This window comes from Solanum stenotomum, chromosome 7 (assembly GCF_019186545.1).
Source record: "Solanum stenotomum isolate F172 chromosome 7, ASM1918654v1, whole genome shotgun sequence".
NCBI lineage: Eukaryota > Viridiplantae > Streptophyta > Magnoliopsida > Solanales > Solanaceae > Solanum > Solanum stenotomum.
The window spans coordinates 55,817,938-55,844,300 of record NC_064288.1 but is presented as its reverse complement, the minus strand read 5'-3'; the positions used below and the strand labels follow the sequence as shown (position 1 = coordinate 55,844,300).

Genomic DNA, 26,363 nt, shown 5'->3' with positions numbered 1-26,363 from the left:
TTAAAGTGGGAAAATTACAACATCCAAATTGGTCAATCATAACATCCATTTCTTAATTAAGTTCAATCCAAATTCAATTACCAAGTGAGACTTTTTTAATCATGTATATATTTGAACAACATTGCTTCATATCATGGATCATTAATTCATTTCTAGATAATAAACATTTATGAATATCTAAATCCTCATCAATATATTCATAATTAGGATAAATTAACTTGGATTAAACCAAGCAATAATAAATCCAAGAAGAAAATGTTGTAGTAATAATGAGAGAATTAGGAAGAAATTAAACAATATATCACCATATGAAATATACACATAATATTGAAAATACAAAAACTCCATAAAATTTCAAACATGAAGATGATATACCATTAGAAATGTTAGCCATATGATCATCTTTACAGCCCAACACCTAGAACCAAATTACATTGAAAATTAGACCTTCATGTCTACACAAAAGCTACCCAAAAAAAAAACTCAAAAAAAAGTTCACTCCAAACATGTTCTAACACATTACAATACAAACTACAAATAAATCTAAATAAAACACTTGGAAAAAAAAAAAGAACTACCAAATCTAGGGTTTTCAGATGATCGATTGATATTCTTTTGTTCTCATTGTCCGGGTTAATTTCATGTTCACTAGATGCTTTTGCTGATAAAACATATTGACTAGTGAGACAATTCAGATTACTAGCTAAGACCTCTGAATGACCGCTGAGTGATAAAAGAAGATAGTATAAGATTTGGCTCGAATTTCAATAACTATAAGGCATTACTAGGGGAAGAAGAGCTAAAACTAGCTGAAAGATCACTCCAAGCATTAGCACTAGTATTCCAATTTTCATTATTTCCTTGAATCCCCAACAATTGCCTTGATAAAGCTGATTGATCTTGATTATTATTGTTGTTGTTATTGTTGCTATTGTTGTTGTTGTCTTCCATCTTCACCGAAGCCATTTGATTTAGCATTGAGGTTGAGATTTTTGGCCTACTAATTTGACTCGTACTCTCACCACCAAGGTATTGTACTGCCTCGTGCACCCCCCCTTGAAAGGGGTAAGAAGAAGGCGTATTAGATGGATCAAATCCACCTAAGAAATTAGGAAATTGTTGTTGCATCCTCCAATGTTCAAGGTTTCCACTTGATAAAAGCGAAGCAACATGACCCCCAACCCCAGCACCAACACCAGTACCAAGCATATTGTTGTTATTAACCAGCATGCCTTCAGTGGTCCCACCTAATATGTTACCACATGAACTTGTAGAAAAATTCAAGTTCATATGGTTACTCGGAGTAAAATGGTGGTGGTGGTGATGATCAGAACTAAATTGACCTAAAGGAGACATGAAACGAAGAGGCGGATTTTGAGGACTCATAAGCCCTAACAAACTAGTTGCTGATGCTGGACCCGAAAAACTGTTACTATGAGATGAAATTGTAGTTGAAGAACCCGAGTTGTTAGTACCTTGACGACCATCAGTACTAGTACTAGAAGCCGGAGATTTAGAACTATTATTATTGTTATTGTTGTTGTTACTGTTCTTGTTGTTGTTATTGCTTCTTTTGTTCCTCCTGCATCCTCCACCCACGGGTACACTTCTCAAAGCGCCACCTCTAGTCCAATACCTGTTAGAAATATTTTGGAAAATATCGAGGAGAAGTACTCTCAATCAATCATTTTCTCATAAAAACTAAAATAATATATTTTAGCTCGTCTAGCTAATACATGTATTTTTCTTCATAATAAATAATAATAAATTACCTTTTACAAGCCTTGCAAAAGTGTCTAGGTTGTGAGAGACTATAGTTGTTGAAGTAACAAAACTTAGTGTTTGCTGAATCACATCTAGGGCATTTTAAGGCTGTTTCAGGCATAGGTATGTTAGCCATCCGGGCTCGATCAGCCATCGAGCCTGGTCTAATAGAACCTGCACCACCGCCGCCATGAGGCTGCAGTGGTACTACTACTGGAGGAGGTGGTAGTACTGGCGGCGGTGGTGCAGATGTAAGTTGTTGTTGATGATGATTTTGGATAGTACTTCCACTTTGCTGAAAACAAAAAAAAAAATGAGAATAATTATATATCTAAGTATATGCAAGAAATTTAAAGATGAGAAAAAAAGGAAGAATTTTTAAAAATAATTACAAAAAAAAGTGAGGAATATTATCTTTAATGCTTTTTTGCCAAAGAAACACTTGATAAAAGCATAAAAAAAAATTAAATACATACTTGTTGCCAGTTGGCTGGATCAAGATAAGCTGGAATTGAAGAAAAATTCATAGCAAAATTCTTGAATATGATCTATAAAAATTCTCTTTTATAAAGTTTTTTGTTAGTGGAGAATCACATAAAAAAAATTTGAAGGTGCAGTAGTAGTAGTATTCAATTTTGGCAAAGGGAAAGGAAGAAAGATAAAAGGAAAGTAGAGAGGAATATTTTTGATGAGAATAATAATGGAGCTCAAAATAAAGTGAAAGGCTTTAGTAGCATATATATACTACTACACATTATAACCTATGGTTTGTTCTTACTATTATGTCCCATTTTTTGTATTTTTGTTACTTTTTAGTTGTTCGAGAGAGGGGTGGTAGTAGTAGTACTAGTAATATCTTTACTTTCTTAACCTTTAAGCTTCTTATTATATTAAATTAAACTTGTTGAGTTGCAACCCTCCACCCACCCACCCACCCACCCCATTTTGGTTAGTGAGGCAGTCTGATACACAAAATATTTTATGTAAACAAAGTTTAGGAAATTAGGGTTATATTATTCCAAGAGGTGTCATGTAGATAGACTATGTTAATGCAAATATGAATAATTATTTTCACGGTAACCATGACCTATAGATCACACAGAGATAATTTTGTTATATATTGAGAGGGGGTGGGGTTGGATTTTCTAGTTTTGCTTACGAGATATTTGGATGAATTATTTATATATATAAAATAAAAATTATAATATAGTTTTAGAGTTTGAATTAAAATTATTGTACTATGTTGAACTCGTAGCTTTAAGACAAAGAGGGGGTAAGGGAAGGGGGGAGGGGGTTTGGATTTTTTTAGTTTATGTGTATTGAGTCAATTTTTATTTGTTGGCTTACAAGATATTGGATGAATTATTTATATATATTAAATAAAAAATTGAATATAAATATAAAGTTTGGATTAAAATTATTATATTATGTTAAAAACTCATAACTTTAAGACTGATTCCGCTCCTATATATAATGTGGTGGCTGTCATATTCTACCATGTTGCATGCAGGGTAAAGTAGTGTTATTATGGGATACATGTTTGGAACAAGATATATATGTAGAGAGATTTAGTTAAATGTGTCCCTAACACTTTATAATTTTTTGTTAAATAACATGCACTTTTAATTTCTAGTTTTTATTAACTTATATATTCATGATATTAATACTACAATTTATTTTTGCATGAATTTGTACTCAATTAATAACTAGCTATAAATAGGTACTTATATAATACTAGTGCTATATAACTTTACTGTATTAGTCAATTGACTAATTTCTAATCCAAATTAAGGACATCAAATACAATATTAACATCAAATATATACACACAAATCACAAAGTGCTCTTTGAAAAAGTAGGGTTTAGGATAGTGACAAAGTCAGCATTCTAACAAAATTCTATCGAGGAATTCAACAATATAATATATATATCTTTTTTTTATACTGTATAATTTTTTAACAAACGTAATTCATTAATCTTCATTCATAACATGAGCTCTGCCACTAAATAGGACCGAGGAGCGTACTGCTCGAACCAGTAACCTATAAGGTAACAATAATTGTACAATTCAATCATCTACATGCATAGACTATATTACATACAAGATGAGTAACATAGTGTAAGTTTTTAAGATATATAAAATAATACTAATAAAAGTAATAAAGCCAAATTAAGAATTAATTAATTAATTAAAGAAAAGGTCCTTATTATAGGCAAACATTCTCAAATGTGCTTTCCTCTACCCCCACCCCTACTCCCCTTACTGCTGTGCATGGCAGTATATTTTAATTAATAAATAATTAAAATTATAGGCTTTACCTACCAATATTGGATAATAAAAAATGAATATAATAGAGAGAAGGAGCCCACTTTCACATTCTAAAAAGGTGAAAAAGAATCAGACAGTGTGATAAGTTAAGTGTTACAACACATTTTATAATTTTCAAAGGTCTCTTGGGCTAAGCAACTTAGCAGTGTGGTAAACAAAAACCACTATTAATTCAGAAACTTCTTTTAAGAAAAAAAGAAAAAGAAAAAAAAAGAAATTCAGTTCTTGTCTTATGAATTTTGTATTTACTTTTTTATTTTCTTGAGAGCACAACTTTTAGTGGCAATAAATATGTATTTTAATAAAGAGAACTAAAACTTTTACCGGTATTAGTTAATTATCATTGGATCTAATGTCGCTATAGGATTTAGAGACATGTACAAGAGTGTTAATTGCCTTAAAAAGTACATATTTAGTGACAATTAGGCTATTGTCGTTAAAGACCAGTAATAAGAGCTGAAAGTGTTTAATAAGAACACTTATAGTGTATTTAGGCTACTCAATTGGAACAAGCCATAATCCAAATGTCTAAATAAAATTTACTGACAAATTTAAATAGCAGTCGATGTGCCCAAAAGAAAACATAAGATACAATAAGAACATTTCTATTCACCAAAATCTTATACCACCATTTTCCAGAAAACTAACAAAGGCATGGTGTCAGCCTATTTAGATGTTTGCAAAATACAACAAAGATGAATACCAGCTCTTTAACTTCTACATAAGTTGTGTAAATGCCATGTATGACTATGTATCCTGTTAGGTACAAATACTCCGTGACGAGTTCTGGAGTCTCTACGTCGATTGACAAAGTATCATTCGAGATATGTCAGTTCCAGAGTTCCAGTAAAATGATCAGCTGCCTCCTGAAGCGACATCAGGACTAGCTACACGATGACACGATGAGTGTGTATAGGATGTTCGAGATACACTTTCACTCTCTAAGAGCTCATAGTTGCGCATCAGTTTTAGGACATAAGCATCATCGTGCAAAGAGAAAGGAACGCTGCCAAAGTATCAACAAGAGAAGTCATGTTTAGAAAGAACTCGAAAAAGAAAATGCTGGTAAATTGAATCTGCATTTCTACAACAGATAATGCAGAAATATTGAACAGAAATTTTTTTATTCTTCACGATGATGATGATGATGATAACGATATGTAAATCCTAACTACTTATGGTCGGGAAACTAAGATTTGACTTGAGGAAAAAGAATGTAATGGTACTATTTTCGTCTTGGATTGTCCCATAATTCTCTCTATTAACACTTCTCCATACATTTCATGGTTCTAATAGTTCCTAAACAATGTTTAAATTCTTCAAAAAGAAGTCAACATTACCTTCATTTTTAGATACACTTTCATTTAAAATCATAAAATATAACTCTTACATTGTTGATCAAATTCAAACCAAATGGGATACCTAAATTGGGACGGAAGAGGATACATGGTTTTTTGCATAAATAGTCAAGCTGTGGTGATTCACTAAGTTGCTCAAACTCTTCACTTTTGATGCAGCATCCGTGTCGGATTCTCCAAAAATACACTACTTTCGGAGATTCTGAGACGCACTCGTTGACATTTTTGAAGAGTCCGAGAAACATATGTGATTCATCCCCTTTCTCCTCTCATTACCATCTTTCTGCAGATTTGAACTCCTCCTTCGGTAGGTTTTTGAAATTCCAACTTGCTATTTATACTTAACGTCAAAGATCATGGACATGATCTTCAATAGGTTTCCATGTGACATAAGATTTTGAGGTTCCAATATAGACCTCCACAACCAGCAGGGATCGACTAAATATTGAAAAGTTAAAATCTGCTGGGAAGCCTTGGAGCAACGGGAAAAAGCTGTTTCCGTGTGACCTATAGGTCACGGGTTTGAGTCGTGGAAGTAGCCACTAATGCTTGCACTAGGGTAGGTTGTCTACATTAATCCATTGGGGTACGACCCTTCCCTAGACCTTGCTTAAGCATGATGCTTTATGCACCAGGCTCCCCTTTTTTTTTTTACTATTGAAAAGTTCAAACTAAAATTGAAGGTGAAGATTCACTACTATCTACCACCCCTCCCACGAGATCTACCCTACGCAACCTACGAAGTATCTTAATCTTCTGATATCAATCGCCTTTCTGCAACTCTAACCCAATTAGCACAACAATGCAAAAATCAGGTTGCATGATAAAGAGCTGCTTTCTTTTGTGGGGAGAATTTATTATCGGCCCTATGAGGATGACAACAAATTCTTACTGTATACAAAATTTTAATCACATGCCAAATGATATAATATCAGTTGGCCTTTGAAGATGTTCACATACCTGTTGAAGTCAAAGTGAACCAACTGCATATCCTCCGAGATCTCAACTTCAACCGTAGCATGGGAAGCAGTCTATATCAGTATTTTGGCAAATAAGAAACAAGTCAGAAAGGTTACTATCTGTATCAAAATTCTTTGGTAAGTTAAAGGGAAACTCTGCAAATTATAGGCATGTAGTCATAAACATCTCAGAAGTTCAAGAGTAGTTAACAGAAAGTTGCATATATTTCCAATAATTATGGTGAACGTGGACTATCCATTTGTCTTGAGGTAACCTTGTTAAATTTGTATGAGGTGGGTGTGAATATTTTGGACAGAACCTTAAAAGTTATACTAAAACAGCTTGCTACACACTGGAAATGTCCATAACGATACTTACAAGCCCTGTACCTGATCGTTGATACATACCCCCCATGCCCATACCAAAGTCCATGAACATAGTCGCATTCCTTTTTAGTTTGTCCCGAAAAGAATATTACTTTTCTATAATTAGATATAACTTAACCTTAATTCCTTGTTTACCCTGGAATGATTTATAGCCACACAATGCCTAAAGGACTGATTTAGACCACAAATTTCAAAATTCAGAAGTCTTCCCTTCTTTTTCAAACTTCGTGCTTAGTCAAACAGTGACACATAAATTAGGACGAAGGGAGTAAACAACTAGCTGAGTGAACGGCAAGTGATGTGTCAAACAAGTAGGGTGCTTCCAGTCTTGGAAATCCTAAGTTCGAATGGTGGTTCCAACTCCGAACACTCACCAATCAGGACTCTAACTCATTCTTTCTGTGATAACTCTACATGCTTGTAGCAAATTCCACACCAACATGCATTTTACGCAAAACTATTTGGGAAGTAAATACAACAACAACAACAACAACATACCCAGTTGGGTATAATCCCATGAGTGGGGTCTGGGAAGGGTGATGTATGTGTTGCCTTGTCCCCGTACCTTGTGAAGGTGTTTTGGAAGTTAATAAGAATATTATTTATTTCATATTTCTATGTGAACTTTGTGGCTCAGCCAAAGAGCTGGAAATAATAACACATCATTGGAAAGATAGGGAACAAAATCATTCTCATGAACAGTATGAAAAACAAAAATCAATAACATTATAAAATTGATTGCAAGTCTAAAATGTTTGTCAAAGGCTTAAAGGGAATTAACGTACAACACTACTAATACAAAAGAGTAAATGAAAAGATACGAGTCAAAATTGATTATAAACCTACACCGCTTGACAAAAAAAAAAGGACTTTATCGTACAATATCAATAACACAAGTAGTAAATTAGAGGGTGAAAGATATAATTAAGTACCATTAACTTTAATCATCGTATAATCAAAGAGTCTACCATGTAAACAAGTAGATGCAGTAATTTCGGAGGAAAAACTAAAACCTTATATACCTGAACAAGTATAAATGGCAAAGAGAATCCTTGTGAAGGGCCATTTGTAGATTTACACGACTGTTCATTCCGCAGCTTAAGATTTTGCAAACTTGCAAGCTTTCCCAATATTTGCAGAAAGTTAAAGATCATTGCAACAACTCAGTTAGGTGTATGAAGTGTTTCTTCAATGTTGATTTGAAGAGATTATGACATTAGTACAAAAGGAGTAGACGAACATACTTGCTCTTCCAAGTCTTTCAGATATGCAGTTTTCTTCCCAATCTTCGCCAGTAACTCTGCATGCCCCTTCTGGAAACGTACAGAATTGTTATATAATATCATCTAAAGACACGGCGAGTTTATACAGAAATGTGGGAATCAGTTGTAATGCAGGCCCGCTTCTCAATGAGGCCAAGGAATTAAGCATTCTTATACATCTAGGATTAGTTATATATATACTTTTAAACTGCCATTGTGCTCATCAATGCAGTTTAGGCATCTGTCACAATTACTGTTTCACTCTTAGCAACTAAAGCAACCGCTTTCAAACAGTCCAAGATTTCCATCAGCATACGATCATAAAACTTTAAATCTTAAGCTAAGCCTTATGCATACAACAAAAGATAGTAAGAAATGACGATAAATTTTTAAATCTTATGCTACCTGCTAACCTTAGTTTCATCCATGTCCCTTGCATCTGAATTAGGAAGGCCCTTCCAGCGGATCTCCTTTCTATCTCTTTCGATAACGTCGAGGGCCATAAGGACATTGAGCGAATCATATACTCGTCTACGTATATTCTTCTCATCTGACTGGAAAGGTTATAAAGCATTCTATTCAAATCATAGTTGACGGAGAAAGAAAGAATAGACGTCTTGAGATCTGTACTTAACCTCATTAAGGGGAACAGAGGAACTGTTTTCCATTGTCATTAACTCGGCTATGATTTCGTCTGCAACCTATATAACAAGAATTATAATCTATATGTCATATGCATATACTAGGAAAATCAAGAAAGAAGAACAAGAATCAAGACAAGTGTCACTAATTTACTTTCAACTGCATGTCAATGTAGAATAAACTATAAGCTTTGCCAATCATCGGTCAAGAAATATTTAAGCAAGAGGAGAAAAGGAAAGTTTTCACATTAGCAAGGATGAATTGTGTAAGCGCCTAAAATATCTATGGCGATACAGTGTTTTTCTTCTAGTTTAAGATTCAATACCACCATTTCTCTACCAAAAAAGTAATCTTTCATATGGGCTTTCTCTTAAGCATGACGAATAATGTTCAATATTGCAACATTTCATTGAACGAGCAATAAATTGAAGTTCAATAATCCAAGCAGTCATTTTATCCTTTATAGGCTGTAGCAAATATGCAGCAGAATAGAGATACTAGGAGGTTATTCTTAGTAAACAAAGTGAAGATAGAAATGTTGTGAAGACCGAGAAGGTGTGAGTACTTATGATGTATAGGATAGATATCTACTAGGTCTACCTTCGCGAGACTCTTTTTCAAGTGTATAGGTCATTTAGTCTAGCAGAATAAGGGTCAAACTTACCTCACTGTATGTGATTCGTCCCTTATCTTCCACCTTCTTACAAACTGCAAATTGACAAGTTAAAAATGAAAAAATCGAAATCTTTATCCAGAACGAAAGGAATTACACAAAAAAGGCCATAATGTATAGAACATTAAGCATTCCTTAGATTATCACCGACCCATTATACTGTATTGTCTTAGACCTCCTCCGACAATTTTTGAGCCTTTCTTCAGCTTTGCCGTGTCACTTTACAAAATTTCAGAAAAATATATAGGAATTAGAACCTTTTATAGGTCTTCATAACCATATAGAAAAATAAAAGAGAAAGAAAAGCATCAGTTAATTAAATCACCTAGTCTGAGCATGCTGGTTAACATGCAAAGTTTTGTTATCATAATCTGTTGTAGCTCGGAATGAACTTTTTCCCTCGGAACATCTCCGATTGAATCCTTGAATAGTGCTTGCAGAGATTTTGCCATCCATCATACAAGCAAATTTCCTTGTGGGAAAAAAAAGGAAAAAAAAAATATGGCGTCCACGAGTTAGTACACCAATTTAATTCACGTACTCCTTTACAAGGATACAAAGGATAAATATAATTGATCCCAACTTGTTTGGGATTGATGCAGTACAGTCAATGACCGATGATGCTTTCATAGGTCGACTAGAACAACTCAGTAGTACAATTCTTTGCAATAGTAAACAAGAAGATACGAAGCAAAAGCCTCAATAACGGTTGGACAACAGTAAAGATTCATAGCAAACTCAGTAGCTACTTGTACTAAAAGAACAAGTAAGCATAACTATCAACAAACAATAAGGAACATGTATTTACTACTTATATCATCCGCAATTGCTTGAATCTCGAGACGTTCTTCATACCAATCATAAAACTCCCCCCTCTAAGAACCGTCTACATGACTTTCAACTCGTAAACGTTTAAGCTTAATTAAAAAAAAAAAGACAACGGTCAAAAGCACACCTGAACTATCATATTTTTTCCTTGAGTTTCACACCCCAACTATCAGTTTTTCCCTTTTTCTACCAGAACTATACACATCTACGTATTAAAACACACCTAGTTGACTAGACGGTGATAGTTCAGGTAAAAAAAACGAACAACTAGTAGTTTGCCTATATAGTTTTAAGGTGTATTTTACGGTGATAGTTCAAGTAGAAAAAAAAAAAAAAGGAAACAACTAATAGTTAGATGTGAAACTCGCAAAAAAGTGTGTTTTTTTACCATTTAATCAAACAGTAGGATTGAAAAAACTTATGAAACAGTTACTACATCATAAAATTCTACATTACTACTCACAAATCCAAAATGCAACCTCGATTTGTGTAACAGAATCAGAAATTACAAATTAAACAACAAGCAATTGAATTTAGTAAAGTTCCCCTTTTTTGTTAACACAATTTACAAAACAAAGCAATTGAGATATAAAAGTACCAAATTTCACAATTGAATTTCAATCTCAAACAACAAAAAAAACCCTAGAATAATTTATCCAAAAAAATAAAAATGGAGAAAAAGTGAAGAACCTGAAAGTTGAGTGTCCTTGAAGACAAGAATCAGTAACAACACTAAAATGGTCGAAAAAAGACAATTATTATTAGTACCAGAAAAAAAAAAGCAGACAGTTTGACTAAACACGACCTTAAAGTCAAAGGCTTGTGTTCCCGCTATTTCATTCTCTACTGCCTTTTACGGTTTTGACCCTCGGTTAATCGGTTCGATATTGAGATGGTTTGGATATGTGAAGAGGAGATTCACATATACTCTACGGAATATATATGCACGTTAGCAGGTATTTTAGTGTTGTCTAGTTTTTTTTATCACTTACTAATTACTATAATTAATATGACTCTTTTACTATCTTATTTTTTTTATTTATTGTAATATGTTGTTTCTTTTGTTTCGATTATCATATTAGTTGTTATTGCTACTGTGTTTTCTTTATTAATTTCAATGTGACTTATTTATTATTTATATGTTTTTTTTTCTATATGAATTTGATATGCTAAACATAAGCTGAAGGTCGGTCGCAAACAGTGACATTGCATACAATCACCCTCCTCAAACCCTATTTATAAGATTACATTGAATAAGTTGTTATTGTAACATAAATTTGAAGATTTTTTAACTTGTGAGTTGTGGCAGATGGAGTAATTGTGAGCCTATTGATACGAACATTTGGTGGACCTCTTGAACAGTCTATTGAAAACAATCTCTTAGCTTTTACAAGATAGGAATAATATCTGCGTATACACCGCCCTCCACAAACCACTCATGGATCACATTAGGTATATATGTTGTTATATAACTAAATAACAAACAAAAGGATTCTCATCATGCCAAACAATTATACAAAGCAAAGAGGCAAAAAGAATATGAAAAAGAGAAGAAATATTTTCAATAGGAATAAAAAAGTGTGTACAATTTATTTACATTGTCTTGACCTGAAATTTTCAGTATCAAGGAGCTTGAGTACAAGTTTCTCTAGGTTTCTTGAGCCTGCTGATGGTTTGACAGCATCTATACTGCCATAAACTATACAAGGATCTTTACCTAAAGAAGAAGTTCCCACACACCAAGCCCCTGGCGAAAACACGCCATGAGACCTTCTTAAGATTTCCTGGTCAATTTTATCAAGAACTGGATCATCAGTAGCAAAAGTACGAGCAAAGGGGACACCACTCTGGATCATGTCCTCAAAGTGCTTGAGTGTTAAATTGATAGGATACTGCCTTGGGGGATTGTCCCATTTGATGTAATGTAAGTCGTGGTTCACTGTCGTGTTCTGGTAGTCTTTGTGATTGCAGACAATGGTGTGGAAGTAGCCCTCGAGAGAATACAAGAAATTTGTGAAGTACATCAGAAGAGTGCGCGGTAGATTGTCCCAACCCCAAATACAAAACTCAAGGAATGGCCTTGAGAGCATCACCCATTCAGACCCTGGAAGTGAAAACAAAACAGCAAATGACTATTAGGGAAACAATTTTTTACGAAAAAAGGAGCTAACAGTTTTAGCATTGAGCTATACGACTATTTGAGTAGTAGTAGTATCTCTTAGCACACCCAAAAGCAAGCTCAAGAGGTGAGGATTTCCCAAGACAATATAAAAAGACCAATTTCTCCTCATCCCACCGATGTGGGACTCAACACCTCCTCACACCTAGTACTGGACATCTTGGGGTCTGGCTCGAGTGTCATGCTATGGACCTTAGACCTAACTCAAGCCCGAAAGCTAGTTCAAGAGGTGAGGATTGCTCAAGACTCTGTCAAGAGACCAATTTCTCCCCATCCCACCGATGTGGGACTCAACACATATTCTACCTAATATATATTCTTCTTAATATATATATATACATATATATACTGTTGGAAAGCATAAACAAGTGTCAATTAATCATCAAAAGAACAGCCGTAACTCATCTATGTTACACAACTTTTTGTTGCCACACTATTTTGCTCAGATTCTGGAAGGCATCAAAAATATCATTNATTCTTCTTAATATATATATATACATATATATATTGTTGGAAAGCATAAACAAGTGTCAATTAATCATCAAAAGAACGGCCGTAACTCATCTATGTTACACAACTTTTTTTTAGCCACACTATTTTGCTCAGAATCTGGAAGGCATCAAGAATCTCATTTTGATACAAAATCATCAAGAGGAAAGCAGATTCCTGATCCAGCAAACTCACTCCTAGTTTGATTATATACAGCATTTATGAGAAAACTGTTGGAAAATCATCTTGAAAGCTATATACTCTCCGAGTCCAAATTTGTGTATCCTGACATCTACATGGGTTTTGCATTAGAAGGTAACAAGTAATGGGATCACAACAGAAGATGAAAAACGGCTACTTAAAAAGGCTACTCAAATAAGATGATGGAACTCTAGTCCCACGACCCCCTAACTCAGGCTGCTACACCCCTTCTTCCCCCCCTCCTCACTGCCGTAAAAAGGTGAAGAAGTTTGTTATCCAAGTTACGTCAAAGTAATCATTGTCCAACATCTGTTAATTTAACACTAGATACCAGTAGGAAGCATGTTATTCTGCTTGCAGCATGCCCTAAGAGCTCTGCATTTTTCTCATTTGCAATCCTTCATTAGAAACTTATCGCTAGGACCCTTTTATTCTGCTATCTACCTTAAGAGAACTTATGAATAAATGATTACTGATCTCTATTTTATTCCCAGTTTCCTTCCCAAAAACAAATCAATTATCTATCGGTGGAGTAAAAAAATAAAATGAATCACTACAATGTAGAACACACTTATGCATGCATATAATATGCGTGTATCCAGAAAAGGAAGCAAATCTCGAGCGGTACCCATGAACACCTTGAAAGAAGCAGGCACAGATCTTTTCTCCTTAGCCCAGAACACGCCAGATTTCTTCAGATGATATAAACCAGGGTCTATTATAATAGGTCTCACCCTTGAAAACCTAGAAAACAGAATAGGTAACGGAAAGTTACTCAACAGCAGTCATCAAAGACAAGATCTGTTTGTCTCAGAAAGAGAGATCCTATGAAATCAGAGTCAAGTGATAGTATGCTCACTCTTTATAACCAATATTACTTGAGTGCTCAAGAAAATTCAGATCCCTAGGCAAGTATGAGAAAATGTGGAGTATATCTGAAAGAAAAAGAAAAGAGATTAGATGCATACAGATAATTGTAACAAATGTCGATAACTGGAAGCTGGAAATTGCTAAAAAATTGACCATATCAAAAGAAAACAATAAGCAGTGATCATCTTTGGCTAAGACTAACAAAGAAGCTGGAAAATGATAGCAATAATAAACCTGGGAAAGAAATAGAATGACCAGATGAAAAACTGATAGAATGCTAGTGGTCTTTTGTTTTCTTTACTAAATACTCGAGGCGAAATAGAACAGATTTAAATTCATTGAAAATGATAAGACCTAGCATTTAACCATTTAAGTAGAAGTAACACATGATGCTTTTGCGTTTATTTGATAAAAACAATGTATTTCTAAGGTTACAGAGAACATACACATATAATAACTACTGAACTCATTTAATCTTGTCGACTGTATAATGTTCCTTACATACACCATACTTGGACAAGAACTTCAAGATTACAAAGCTTTAGCAGAAAATACAATCACCTGTATTAGCAAATAAACTAAATTTCTTTCAATGACTTCACTGTGGTGACAATAGGATTCTCCTTAACTGTAACATATTAGGTATAATCAACTGAAGAAAACTATATAAGCATGTGATATAGATTCTTTAAAACCTTCCAATTAAAAAGTGCAAACATTCAAGAAATTAACTAAATTAATAATATTACCCGCCTTTCCTATGTACCATAAAACAACTTCTAGCTAAAAATAGAGTCTTAATTCAATCAAACTTAAGCGTGATATATCCCAGCCACTTAATTTCTCCTTAGTCCTGCATTCACCCAGTATAGCCTAGCAACTTCATATCAACTCCAAATAACATAACTAGGCTGAGCCAATCAAATTAAAATTTTGAGAGTCCTGCTGAGGAGCAGTATTTGGATCAAAATTCATTATCATCAGGGCGAACTCAGATATAACTACATCCACTACTCTGTCATGTCAATAAGGACTTAGCATAAATGTACATACTTCAAACACTTTCACCAATATATACAATTTTAGCCAAGAACAGTTGGTGCACTTCAAAACAAATTACACCCTCCGATTATTATTCTTATAAAGAAAACAAAGGGAATAGAGTATGAACTCAATCAAACTTAAGCAATCTATTTTCCAGCCACTTAACTTCTCCTTACTCCTAACATCCACCATTTATAGAAACTACACTTCCTATCAAGTCCAAACAACAAAGTAGGGTGAGCCAATCAATTTAAAATTTCGTGTGCGCACCCTTCTGAGGAGCAGCATTTGAATCAAATCAGTATCATTAGGATAGATTCAATATTTTCAGTCAGTAGGAACAAAGTATCACTCCATTAACTGCTCCTTCATGACAATTAGTGCAGACTTAGTACAAATATACACATTTCAAACCAACAACAACAAAAACAAACCCAGTGTAGACCAATAAGCAGGGTCTGCGGATGTAGAGTGTACGCAAGACCTTACCCCTACCTCGGAGGTAGAGAGGCTTTTTTAGAAGACACTCGGCTTAAGTAACAAACATTAGAGCAGCTAAAAGAAAAATACATATATAAATCAGACATAGCAAATAATAGGAAAAATATAACATAGCATTCAAAACAGGAGCAATGACAATAACCAACTAATATGATAATTGAAGCATAGTAAATAACAAGGAGTAACAAAAGTCATAACACAGGCAACTACAAGAAAAATGCTACTAGTACTGTCTACTGCTATAAGCAAGGAAATAGGTACAATGCACCAAACTACCACCAATCCTATCGCGCTAGGAAATGAGACAACGTTCAACTACCTACTAACCTTAGACAAAGTTCAACTACCTAATAACCTTTTATCCTAATCCGCGACCTTCATAACCACTTATCTAAGGTCATGTCCTCGAAAAGCAGAAGCTGCACCAAATATACTTTTTCAAACAAGTTACATCCTTTCAAAGTAAACAACAGGAAGAATCAGAGTACTAACCATCTTGAGTCATAAGGGGATAATCAGAGGCACTAAGATTAATAAACCAATCCCAACTCTTAGGCAGCTTCAACAGAATAGCAATGGAATGTAACATAGAAGCCAACATAGTAGGCCCTTTATAAGTAACCAGATCTGATTTTCCCACAACCTTAACATTCCCAAAATCCCTAAACACAAATTCCGACTTAACATACTTAGCCAACTCCAATCTCTCACTATCCAAACTCTCCAAATCAAGATGCAACAGATAATAATTCCTCGGATGATATACTGCCTGAAGCAGCCTTTTCATCTTTACTCCATCATTTTTAGTACCCGAAATCAAGTAAGCTAATCGAGGCAACTCAGGCAAGATTTCATCAAAAAGAACTGATTTTGAATGTGGGGTTGATGATTTAGGCTTAAATGAGGAAGTGGGGTTGGTTAAAATAAGTGCAAGAAGGAGTATAACAGCAAAGATTGTGAATACAATAATGAGTGTTGACCATTTTTTCTGATGAATGAATCTAATGTGAGCTCTTTTCATTGATTCTTTTGATGAAAAAAAGTTATTTTTTGGGTTCTTGATTCTGTGTTACTGTTGGGGATTTGTGTTTAGCTTAGAATTGAAGAATTTGAAGGGGGAAAATGCAGGTTAAAGATGGAGGTTGGATAGTGACTGGGATTTTGCTCAGAGGGGAAGAAATTGACATGTTGTCTGTCACCAATGTCTTCCAGGTTTTTATTAGTAAAGGAAAAAAATCTCGTTCAGATTTACTTGTTAAATTTTGATTTGATATAGAATAATAATTGATATAGTAAATTTATCATTTTAATATTATCTCTGTCCAACCATACTTGATTTCATAAAGTAGACAAGTATAATTGGATATTTAAATTAGTATAGTGGATAACTATTGTTGGACGGAGGGAGTACCATACCGATAATTTTACTTGTCCACAATACTATTTGAGATAATTTAATTTTAAAAATTCAATGAATAATTTATCATTTTGTTTCTATTAAAATAATTTATATCAAATATTTTAATGTAATAGTTTTGATATTATGGTATTTGGTGTGGTATATGATATACAGTTTAATTTTTTTTGGTATTTGGTATTTGATACGATATTTGGTATTTAGAAATAACATATCGAAATATCGAATATCATACCGACATAAATAGTTACATAAATAACATAACTATATTCTTAAAATACTACTCCCTCCGTTTCACAAAGAATGACCTCCTTTCCTTTTTAGTCAGTTTTAAAAAGAATGACCTCTTTCCTTTTTTGGTTATATTTTACTTTTTGTTTTCCATGTGACATATTTAAGACCACAAGATTAAGGGCAATTTTGTACATTTGACATAACTTTAATTTAGGACCACAAGATTCAAAAGTCTTCTTTATTTACTTAAACTCCGTGCCAAGTCAAACCAGGTCATTCTTTGTGAAACGGAGGGAGTAACAAATATGCAACCTAGTATTAGTACTCCCTCCGTCCCTATTTACTTGTCCATATTTCCTTTTTTAGTTGTCCCTATTTAGTTGTCCATTTTGACAAATCAAGAAAGGACAACAAATTTTTTCCTATTATACCCTTATTTACACTTCTTGAAAATTGTAAAAGTATATGTTGTTTCCCTCCAATTTATTTCACTTGAATTCAAATAAGTGGTTGTAATTTTGAAGTGAAAAGTTGTCATAAGGGTAAAATTGTAACTTCACTGTGCTAATCATTGTTGCCTTAATCTGTGTGTCATTTCTAAAGTGGACAACTAAAAAGGAACGGAGGGAGTATAAACTAAGGGGACGTTTGGTTACGATATAAGTTGCATTTTATCCATTTATAAAAAGTTGCATTACTTTTACCATGTTTGGTAGAAATTTTGTATTAGGTGGAAAAGTCAACATAACGTATACCATGTTTGGTTGGTAGAATTCTAAATATTATATAAAAATTATTCATGTATTAATTTTATATGGTGTTTGGTTGTGTTTTTTGTAGTCCTACATAATTAATAGCAACATAACTTATGAGAGAATCTATGTATAAGTTATGCAGGGTAAAAGGTGGAATAAGTTATGCAGGTATTAATTATACATATATTAAAATAGAAAATTACACATTTACCCTTATTGATTTATTTTTAATTATTTTCATTGAAAATGATATCCAACTATGCTATTTTCCTAACTTTTTTTAAATCACGAACAACTTTTTTTTTCCTGTTTTCATTTGAAATTCAAATGTAATATTTTATTAATATTACAAATTGAATTGTATATAGCGTTATATATTATTAAATATATTCCACTTCTTTAATTAACATGTATTATTATTTTGTTTAGGATGTGAATTTATACATAATTCATATATTTGGTATATTAAAACTGTATAAACAATATATACAACATATTGATAGAATATTTACATTATATAAAATAGGATATTATAATGTACTTAAATATATTAATCGTTTTTTATTTTTATAAGTTATAAGCATAAAAAAATAACAAAATGAAAAAATAGCAGTCCCAATTAAGTATAGAGGGAGAATTTTTTTTCTTTACTTTTTATTAAAAAAGAGGGAGAATTTATACTATTTGCTTACTTATTTATTTGTAAGTAATATATATTAATTTACAACAAATTCAATATTTATTAGTTAATAATTTATGCATTGTGATCTCTACATAATTAAATAATATATGCATAACTAATACTTGCATAACTAAACTATGCATAACTAAATCTTACATAACTAATACCTGCATAACTAAATCCTACATAACTAATACCTGCATAACTAAACCCTACATAACTAATACCTGCATATAACTAATACCTGCATAACTAAACCCTACATAACTAATACCTGCATAACTAAACCTTACGTAACTAATACCTACATAACTAAACCCTACATAACTAATACCTGCATAACTAAACCTTACGTAACTAATACCTACATAACTAAACCCTACATAACTAATACCTGCATAACTAAACCTTGCATAACTAATACCTGCATAACTCTAACCAGTAACCAAACGGCCCCTAAATGTTTAGAAGTTTAAACTTGAATACTCTATTTTGATTGAAATGTAATTGATTAACAAAATAGTTGTTTTTACTTTATTTTGAATATATATTTCTATATGTGTAATGTGTTAGTATGATATAATTGTGACATTCTTTTAATTGTTGAAGTCATAATACTCTATTATATGAGTATATAATAATTGAAGTTAAACAAACTATGGTTACCGATTTAACATACCGTAGAATACCAAAACCAAACTCCAATATACCAAATTAAATTGGTATGATAATGATATAATGTTTTAAAACCCGAATACCAAAATTACGATATCAAAACTTTCAAATATCGTACCATACCATGTCCACCCCTACTTTTACTTTTACCACATGTATGAGTCATTCAGCCGATCAAATATTGTATCGTACTGTATTATACCATACCATCCCACCTCTACTTATGAACTTATAATCTTTATTTTTTACGGGGAAGTGTCATTTTTTGTGATTTTTTAAAATACTTGTGTTTTCCTATAAAAATGTTGTCAAAATAATTAAATCGCTCAAACGTGAAAAATATTACTTTTGAATGTATCTTGTTTGCTCCGTCCCTTTCATAATAAATTGTGTTCTTAGTTTTTTTTTTTATTATTTTGATTCAAAATAAGTGATCTCTCACAAAATTAAGAAGGTATTAAATTATTATTTTTTCTCTTCCAATATTATTCTTAAATAAATAAATAGAATTTGTATAATAAAAAATATTAAATAGATATTTCTTTTTTAAAGATATTAATTAAGAATAACTTAGTAAAATTTCATTTACTTTTTTAGGAGTCAATAATTTTCTTACGAAATACATTCAAATTAAAAATATCACTTATTATGAAACGAACGGAATAATAGTTTGAAGTTCGTTGGACTATGGAAAGAAGCAAACTTCAAAATGAATTTGGATTTGGCACATTGTCACTTCACCGTGATGGACCTCACCTCTTCTTTTTTTTTTAATTACTATTATTTCTCTTTGATTTATTTGGACTATAATTGAATACCCCACTTTATTAATTTGACAATTACACAAGTACTAATTTATTTCGATTTCACAATTTTTTAATTTTTTTTTACTAGACCTGAATTCTAAGATTAATAGCTAAATAATCGATTTGTTAAGTTGGTAAAACTTGGTTATTTGATGCATTAACTCAAATTGCAACAAAGTATGTTAGTAATTACTTATCCTTCTTTAATTAGTATTTAAAATTTACTTATCTAATTAATTAAAATTTGTATTGTATAATATCGATAAATGGAAATTGAACTAGTGATAGCTTATTACATGATTTTTTTTTTGTTTGAAGTGATAAGTGCACTTTCTCCTTAAAAGTAATTCACTTTATTCTGGTATTATTTGGTTGAACAGTTTAAATTTCTAGGAATATATATTTATTTTCTTTAATAAGAAGTCTCAAAACAATTCATATAAAATCATTAGAGAATGCTTCCTTCTAAGGCTATGAAAATTAAAAAATATTTCACTTTTATAGTTAATTGAGCCCAAATACAAATATAATTTTAAAAAACGTGTAATATGTAAATGTGTCTTTAACTGATATTTTTGTCCTTTAATTTAGGTGTACACAAGTAGACATTTAAACTATCATAACATTAAATAAGGAAACACTCACATTAGATATGGTAAATCCTGTGAGATGCACTTGTGCTACATGACAAATCGTATAAAATTCGTCACGTAAAATACATGTGTCTACTTATTTACTTTATGATAAATAATATGTCTATTTATGCACATCCAATATATTAAAAAACATAAATGGTAACCGAAGTAAGGTTTAAAAAAAGAAAAACACTTTACATATTACAATATTTCTTAAAATCGAAAATTATTCATGGAATCTCCACATGTACTAGTAAGACCTCCATGGCCACAATCCAAAAGTTTCATAAGAAAAAAAAGAGAGAATCTATTAAAACAAATTCAAGATTTAAAGTCATTAATTCAAAATAAATATGTAAATAATCTAATTCTTCACATATATATATATACATAAATCGAAATCGAAAATAATAAATTCAGTTGAACATCCAAACAAAATGTAAAAATGCATTACAACAATCAAACTAACGCAGCAGCATCCGGCAAACCGTGCCGGAAATCATCATCGAAGTTAACCGCCGGCCGTTTAGGCCGTTTAACGGTAACGGCAGCACGGCAAACAGGACAACTCGATTTAGAACAAAGCCATTTATCAATACAAGAAAAATGAAAAATATGTTTACACGTCATCAATTGTCTAACTTCTTCTCCGTCAACAAACGCCGTCAAACACACCGGACACTCGTTGCCGGAATCTTCCTCCTTCTCCGGCGAAGTTTTTTTTTCATACTTTACAGTGGATAACATATCCGTATGATGTGTAATAATTCCGGTGGTCGACTCACCGGGATTTTCGCCGGAGCTTCGCCGGAAAACGTTATCCGGGTGTTTCATAGCGTAGATGAAAGCGTATACAATAGTCGGTATGATTATAAGTATGATCAGAGAGACAATTGCAAATAAAGGGGACATGTCGGAGCTCCGGTGAAGACGCCGGCGCCGGTGAAGGGAGAGGTTTTTGAAATTTTAGTGGTAGAGGAATTGGGCAAAGATATTAATTGATTATGTATTATTAAGTATAGTTGCCATTTTAAAAAAAAATAAAATTGTTTGATTTTGGGAATTTAAGACAAGTGTACAATGCATTATAAGAATATTATATTGTAAAAATAGTTTTTTTTTTTTTTGGAATTATTGAGATATTAATGAGGATTATTTAAAAGGGTAAAAATAAACGACAAAATAGTGTAAACATCATACTTGAGATAAGATGAACATTTTCTTAAATATATATAATATTGTTTCAATTTATTTATCTGACTTTAACTTGACATCAAGATTAAGAATAAATAAAGATATATTTAATTTTATGATTTTAAAATTAATCATATGTGGGATGTATCAAAAAAATAATATTCATCTTGTAATTTTTAAACATATCAAGAATCGGAATTTGAAGACTTTGAGTGCACCAATCTAAACTTGAAACAAAAACAACAGAATATGGCTTTAGCTGAGTTTGAACCTTGGTTTCAGGGAGGTATCTTCGGCTTAATATACCAGCGAGTAGAGATACAAGGCTCTGCTACTTTACTCCTCATGATTGCACTATTAATTATATTTCAGTTTCTGCTAGTTTTTCAAGATAGATATACATATTTACATATGATTTTTTTTTGAACTTAACGAGTGCATGTGCACCTACAACTTTGCATGTGGATCCGCCTTTGTGTAGAAAGTTAAAACTAAAGAATTGTTAGAAAAGAAAAGGGAAACGACATAAAATCTCCCTTGAACTTGACACAAAAACTTACTTTAGTACTTAAACTACACGGGTGTTTATATACCCCCTAACATCTTTTAAGTGATTAAAACGATGATGTGGCAGAGAGAGTGAATGCACTCTCCTGAAAGTGTGTGAAAAAAAAAGAAAAAAAAGCTGAATTTTTAAATCCCTAAACATGGCCTTTTTTTATTGGCCAATATATAACAAATTATTTAAGTAGTGTTTTTTATATATATTAATGTAAATTTTCTTATTAAGAGGTAAATGAAATTAGTGGGTCCCCTTTTTATTTTCTTTAATTTTTTTTATTTTTATTTTGCTGTCTTCTTCAATACACATTTTTCTCCATTGAAACATCTCTTCCTCCATCTTCTTTTCCATCTCTATCCACTATTTTCGTTTCACTAATCTTTTACTAATCCGTAAAATTCAATAGCAATGTCATTTTATTGACGTCGATTTCACTCTATTATTTTTATCGATTTGACAAATGTAAACTTTCTTAAATTTTGAGCGATCCATTTTGATTTCTAGATCATTCAAACATTTCTCATAAAGTTTATATTTTCTTTGGATCAACTTTCTTATGCAATCTTTATTTCTTATTTGAGTTGTCAAGAAAAAATTGACTTTCAAAAAAATCCATTCTCCAAGAGGATAAATTCGTTGGGAGGGTTCGAAGAAGATAATGTGAATTTCTTCTTTAAAGTGACTTAAAAAATTGTTGAATAGTGAAGAAGAAGAAAAGAAAGTATTGAAGGTCGGAATAATGGTGAACAACAAGGAAGAAGAAAGAGAGAGGGTGGGGGTATGCATTTATAAATTAATCAATTGATATAATTAATTTTAAAAAGTGTTTAAGAAAAAATAGTGAATAAGCAAAAAAGAAATAAAGATTAATGACATGGTGCCTACATGGTTATGATGTGGCGGATGAGAGTGGTGTTATAGTCTCAGGGTGGAGAAAAAATCACTTCAAAGATCTTAAGGGGGGTATTTAAACGCCCGTGTAATTTAAGTACTAAAGTAAATTATCCAACTAAGTTCAGGGTTTTTTTTATGTATTTTCCCAAAAGAAAATAAATATCTTTTTAAAACATACTAAAAAAAGAAGTAGGATAAACAAATAAAATAAAGACATGACACATATTTTTTTAATATTACTTCCAAAGTTTCAATTTATATGATAACGTTTGAATTTCAAGAATTAAAACTTTTTAGTTTTGACCGTAGTTTGAATATGAAAATTTATTTAATTATCGGAGTTTGAAAAGTATCACGTAAATTAAGACGGATGAGTTATCAATTATTGAGACACTGAAATGTTAAAAAAAAATTCACAATTCGGTTGGGAGTTCGATATACTTACTGATTTTATGGCATTATTTTAATTATGATTTCTTAAAACCATTGTGTTTGATGATGCTTTGGTTTATACATGGAGATGAAATTTTGAAATAATTTTTTAAATTATATATGCCTTGATGATACAAAAATCTTTACAATATCAGTGTAATTTAATATGTGATAATTACTTTTTTATTATTTTTATAAAGTTACTATATATATATATATATATATATATATATATATATACACCTTATAAGCGATTTTGTTGCAGTTTTATAAATATATTTTTACATGTTAGTGCATAAAATTTTATAAGTACTCCACTAACTCGCTTCATTTCCTATATTTAACTAAGCATTTGCTCATAAATTTTTAAATATTTTTTACAAAATAATATTTGAGTAGAGTTTGGATTGAAGTTTCAACGTGTGTTTGACTTTAGTTTTTGAAAATATAGTTCACTTTTTTAATAAAAAAAAACACAAAGCATGATTCATACCCATAAATTTGACCTAAAATTATCATTTTTTTAAATAATAAACTTAGATAATACAGTATCCAAAAATCATAACATGATATTTTAATTTTAAAAAAAAACGATTAATAACATAATTACTAACTACTATAATTTATCAAATTACAATTCGTTCAGAAGATCCATCAATCTGAGTAATCTCATAAAAGGTATTGGGCTTGGAGTTTGTGGACCATATAAATGGTCATTTGGATCTTTTCTATTAGGCCCATATAGGAAATAGAAAGATGTATACAAACCAAAACGCACGTAAACATGTGTATATACATGCTCATTCTGAATCCACAGACTCTAAGTTATGAATTTGTCTATGGGACTCCGGCAACAAACCTATTAAACGTTGATGCGGAGGAGCCAATAACGTAGTATCCGCACGACAAAGCGGGCAATTTCGATGAGAATGTAACCACACATTTATACATGGTACATGAAAAATATGCATACATTGAGATAATACCCTAACTTCATCGCCTTCCAAAAATTCACCTAAACATATAGAACACATATCTTCTTTTGTATCTTTGTTGTATCTCGATAAAACAATCAATTGCACCATCGAATTACTCGTGCTCGTGTTACTAGACGTCTCTTGCTGAGCTCTAGCACGAGAACGATTTTGACTTTGACTTACTGGGATAGTCGTGTTTTGCTCTGGAGGATCAGATGGAGTATTTTTACACCATGATACTATTATAAAATGTATAATAACGACGATTATAGCACCAGCTATGATACCAAGAAGGCCAACTATAACAGGGTTGATTTCAAGTCCTATATGATGATGTTGTTCTTCTCCCATAGTTGAAGGATGATTAATTTGATCAATAAAATTTTGATTTTATTATGATAACCATAGTTGGAATGTTTAATTTGTAAGTCAAGTAAGGCTTGAGTTTTTGAGTACTTATTATATTTGTTAATATATATACAAGTTCTTACTTGGAATTTTAATTTGTTATATTTGTTAGTATATATTATGTATAGCGTTAGAGGCACGTTCTAGTTTCCATATAATAGTATATAACTTGGACTCAAAAGGACTATTATTTTGGAGCAAAATGATCATTTGAATTTGCATTACTTAGTACAATTGTCTTTTGTTTTTTTTGTTTCCCATTAGACATCTGATTTGGAATTTGACTAATTGGTATTCGTGTGGAGATTTGAGAAGTTCTAATTTGAAAGTAAATCGCTTACTACTAAAGTCGTTTGCTTTTGCCTTGTTCTATTTTGAAAGTAAATTGCAAGGCATAAGTTGTGAATTAGATACTATACAATTTATATCGGACAAGATAGAAGTTTTCTAAATTTATGACTTGCGAAATTAAGTCATAGTAAGAGTACTTTAGCGTACAATTTTTTATTAAATGAGCAGTCAGGCAAACATTTAAGAAATATACAAACGGACAGAAATATACAACTGCAACCTCCATAGCAAATGCAACTATAGCTATGGAGTGCAATTATTGAAATTACAGCTATAGAGTCTTATTATATTTATTATGTTTGTTATTTCTAATATTTTCTCTATATTTTTTTTATTATTCTTATACACTCTACCGAGTGATCCTTTTAATACAATAGTCATACTAGTTACTTAATACTTATCTTTACATTGTTCACAAGTAATATCAAAGTCCGGAGCCTAAAGGGCAAAAAAAATTGTCAAAAATTCCAAAAGGGCACATCACTTTTTATTCTAGCCAAAAGGGCAAAATCGCTGCGTCAGCAACGATTTTCCTCTGACAAAATGACAAAATAGCAGCGATTTCGTCTAAAAAAAAATTTTTAATTAAAAATCGCTGCTACAGCAGCGATTTTGTAAAAAAAAAATAAAATTATTTTTTATTAAAAATCGCTGCCACAGCAGCGATTTTGTAAAAAAAAACAAATTTTTTAATTAAAGATCGCTGCTTTTTCTTTAAAAAAACTAAAACGGCACATCAANTCTATGTCTCGAAACAGAGAACCTCTCTGAAACAATTTCTCCAACAAAGATCTTCATTACTGTCAAAAAGGTTGCGACTAGAACTACGCCCGGCAAGATGAACACCCATCTCTA

At 31.9% G+C, this 26,363-nt stretch overlaps 4 protein-coding genes across 4 annotated transcripts; all 4 read right to left on the bottom strand.

The window, feature by feature from the left end:
- Nucleotides 1–273: 273 nt before the first annotated feature.
- Nucleotides 274–2,468, bottom strand: LOC125871682 (dof zinc finger protein DOF2.4). Its single transcript, XM_049552326.1, has 3 exons — nt 2,241–2,468; nt 1,773–2,059; nt 274–1,636 (listed from the first exon to the last, which is right to left on the bottom strand). The coding sequence occupies exons 1-3, from the start codon at nt 2,289–2,291 to the stop codon at nt 772–774; spliced, it is 1,203 nt and encodes a 400-aa protein (XP_049408283.1). The 5' UTR covers nt 2,292–2,468; the 3' UTR covers nt 274–771.
- Nucleotides 2,469–4,661: 2,193 nt separating this feature from the next.
- LOC125870066 (transcription factor-like protein DPA) lies at nt 4,662–11,409 on the bottom strand. Its single transcript, XM_049550431.1, has 11 exons — nt 11,402–11,409; nt 10,893–10,934; nt 9,700–9,846; nt 9,526–9,593; nt 9,366–9,409; nt 8,695–8,760; nt 8,473–8,613; nt 8,042–8,110; nt 7,820–7,918; nt 6,412–6,482; nt 4,662–5,099 (listed from the first exon to the last, which is right to left on the bottom strand). The coding sequence occupies exons 1-11, from the start codon at nt 11,407–11,409 to the stop codon at nt 4,949–4,951; spliced, it is 906 nt and encodes a 301-aa protein (XP_049406388.1). The 3' UTR covers nt 4,662–4,948.
- Nucleotides 11,410–11,742: 333 nt separating this feature from the next.
- Nucleotides 11,743–16,681, bottom strand: LOC125871584 (beta-glucuronosyltransferase GlcAT14C). Its single transcript, XM_049552212.1, has 4 exons — nt 15,979–16,681; nt 13,931–14,006; nt 13,700–13,815; nt 11,743–12,306 (listed from the first exon to the last, which is right to left on the bottom strand). The coding sequence occupies exons 1-4, from the start codon at nt 16,505–16,507 to the stop codon at nt 11,792–11,794; spliced, it is 1,236 nt and encodes a 411-aa protein (XP_049408169.1). The 5' UTR covers nt 16,508–16,681; the 3' UTR covers nt 11,743–11,791.
- Nucleotides 16,682–20,998: 4,317 nt separating this feature from the next.
- LOC125870972 (RING-H2 finger protein ATL33) lies at nt 20,999–21,696 on the bottom strand. Its single transcript, XM_049551530.1, has one exon. The coding sequence runs from the start codon at nt 21,600–21,602 to the stop codon at nt 21,150–21,152; it is 453 nt and encodes a 150-aa protein (XP_049407487.1). The 5' UTR covers nt 21,603–21,696; the 3' UTR covers nt 20,999–21,149.
- Between the last annotated feature and the right edge of the window lie 4,667 nt (nt 21,697–26,363).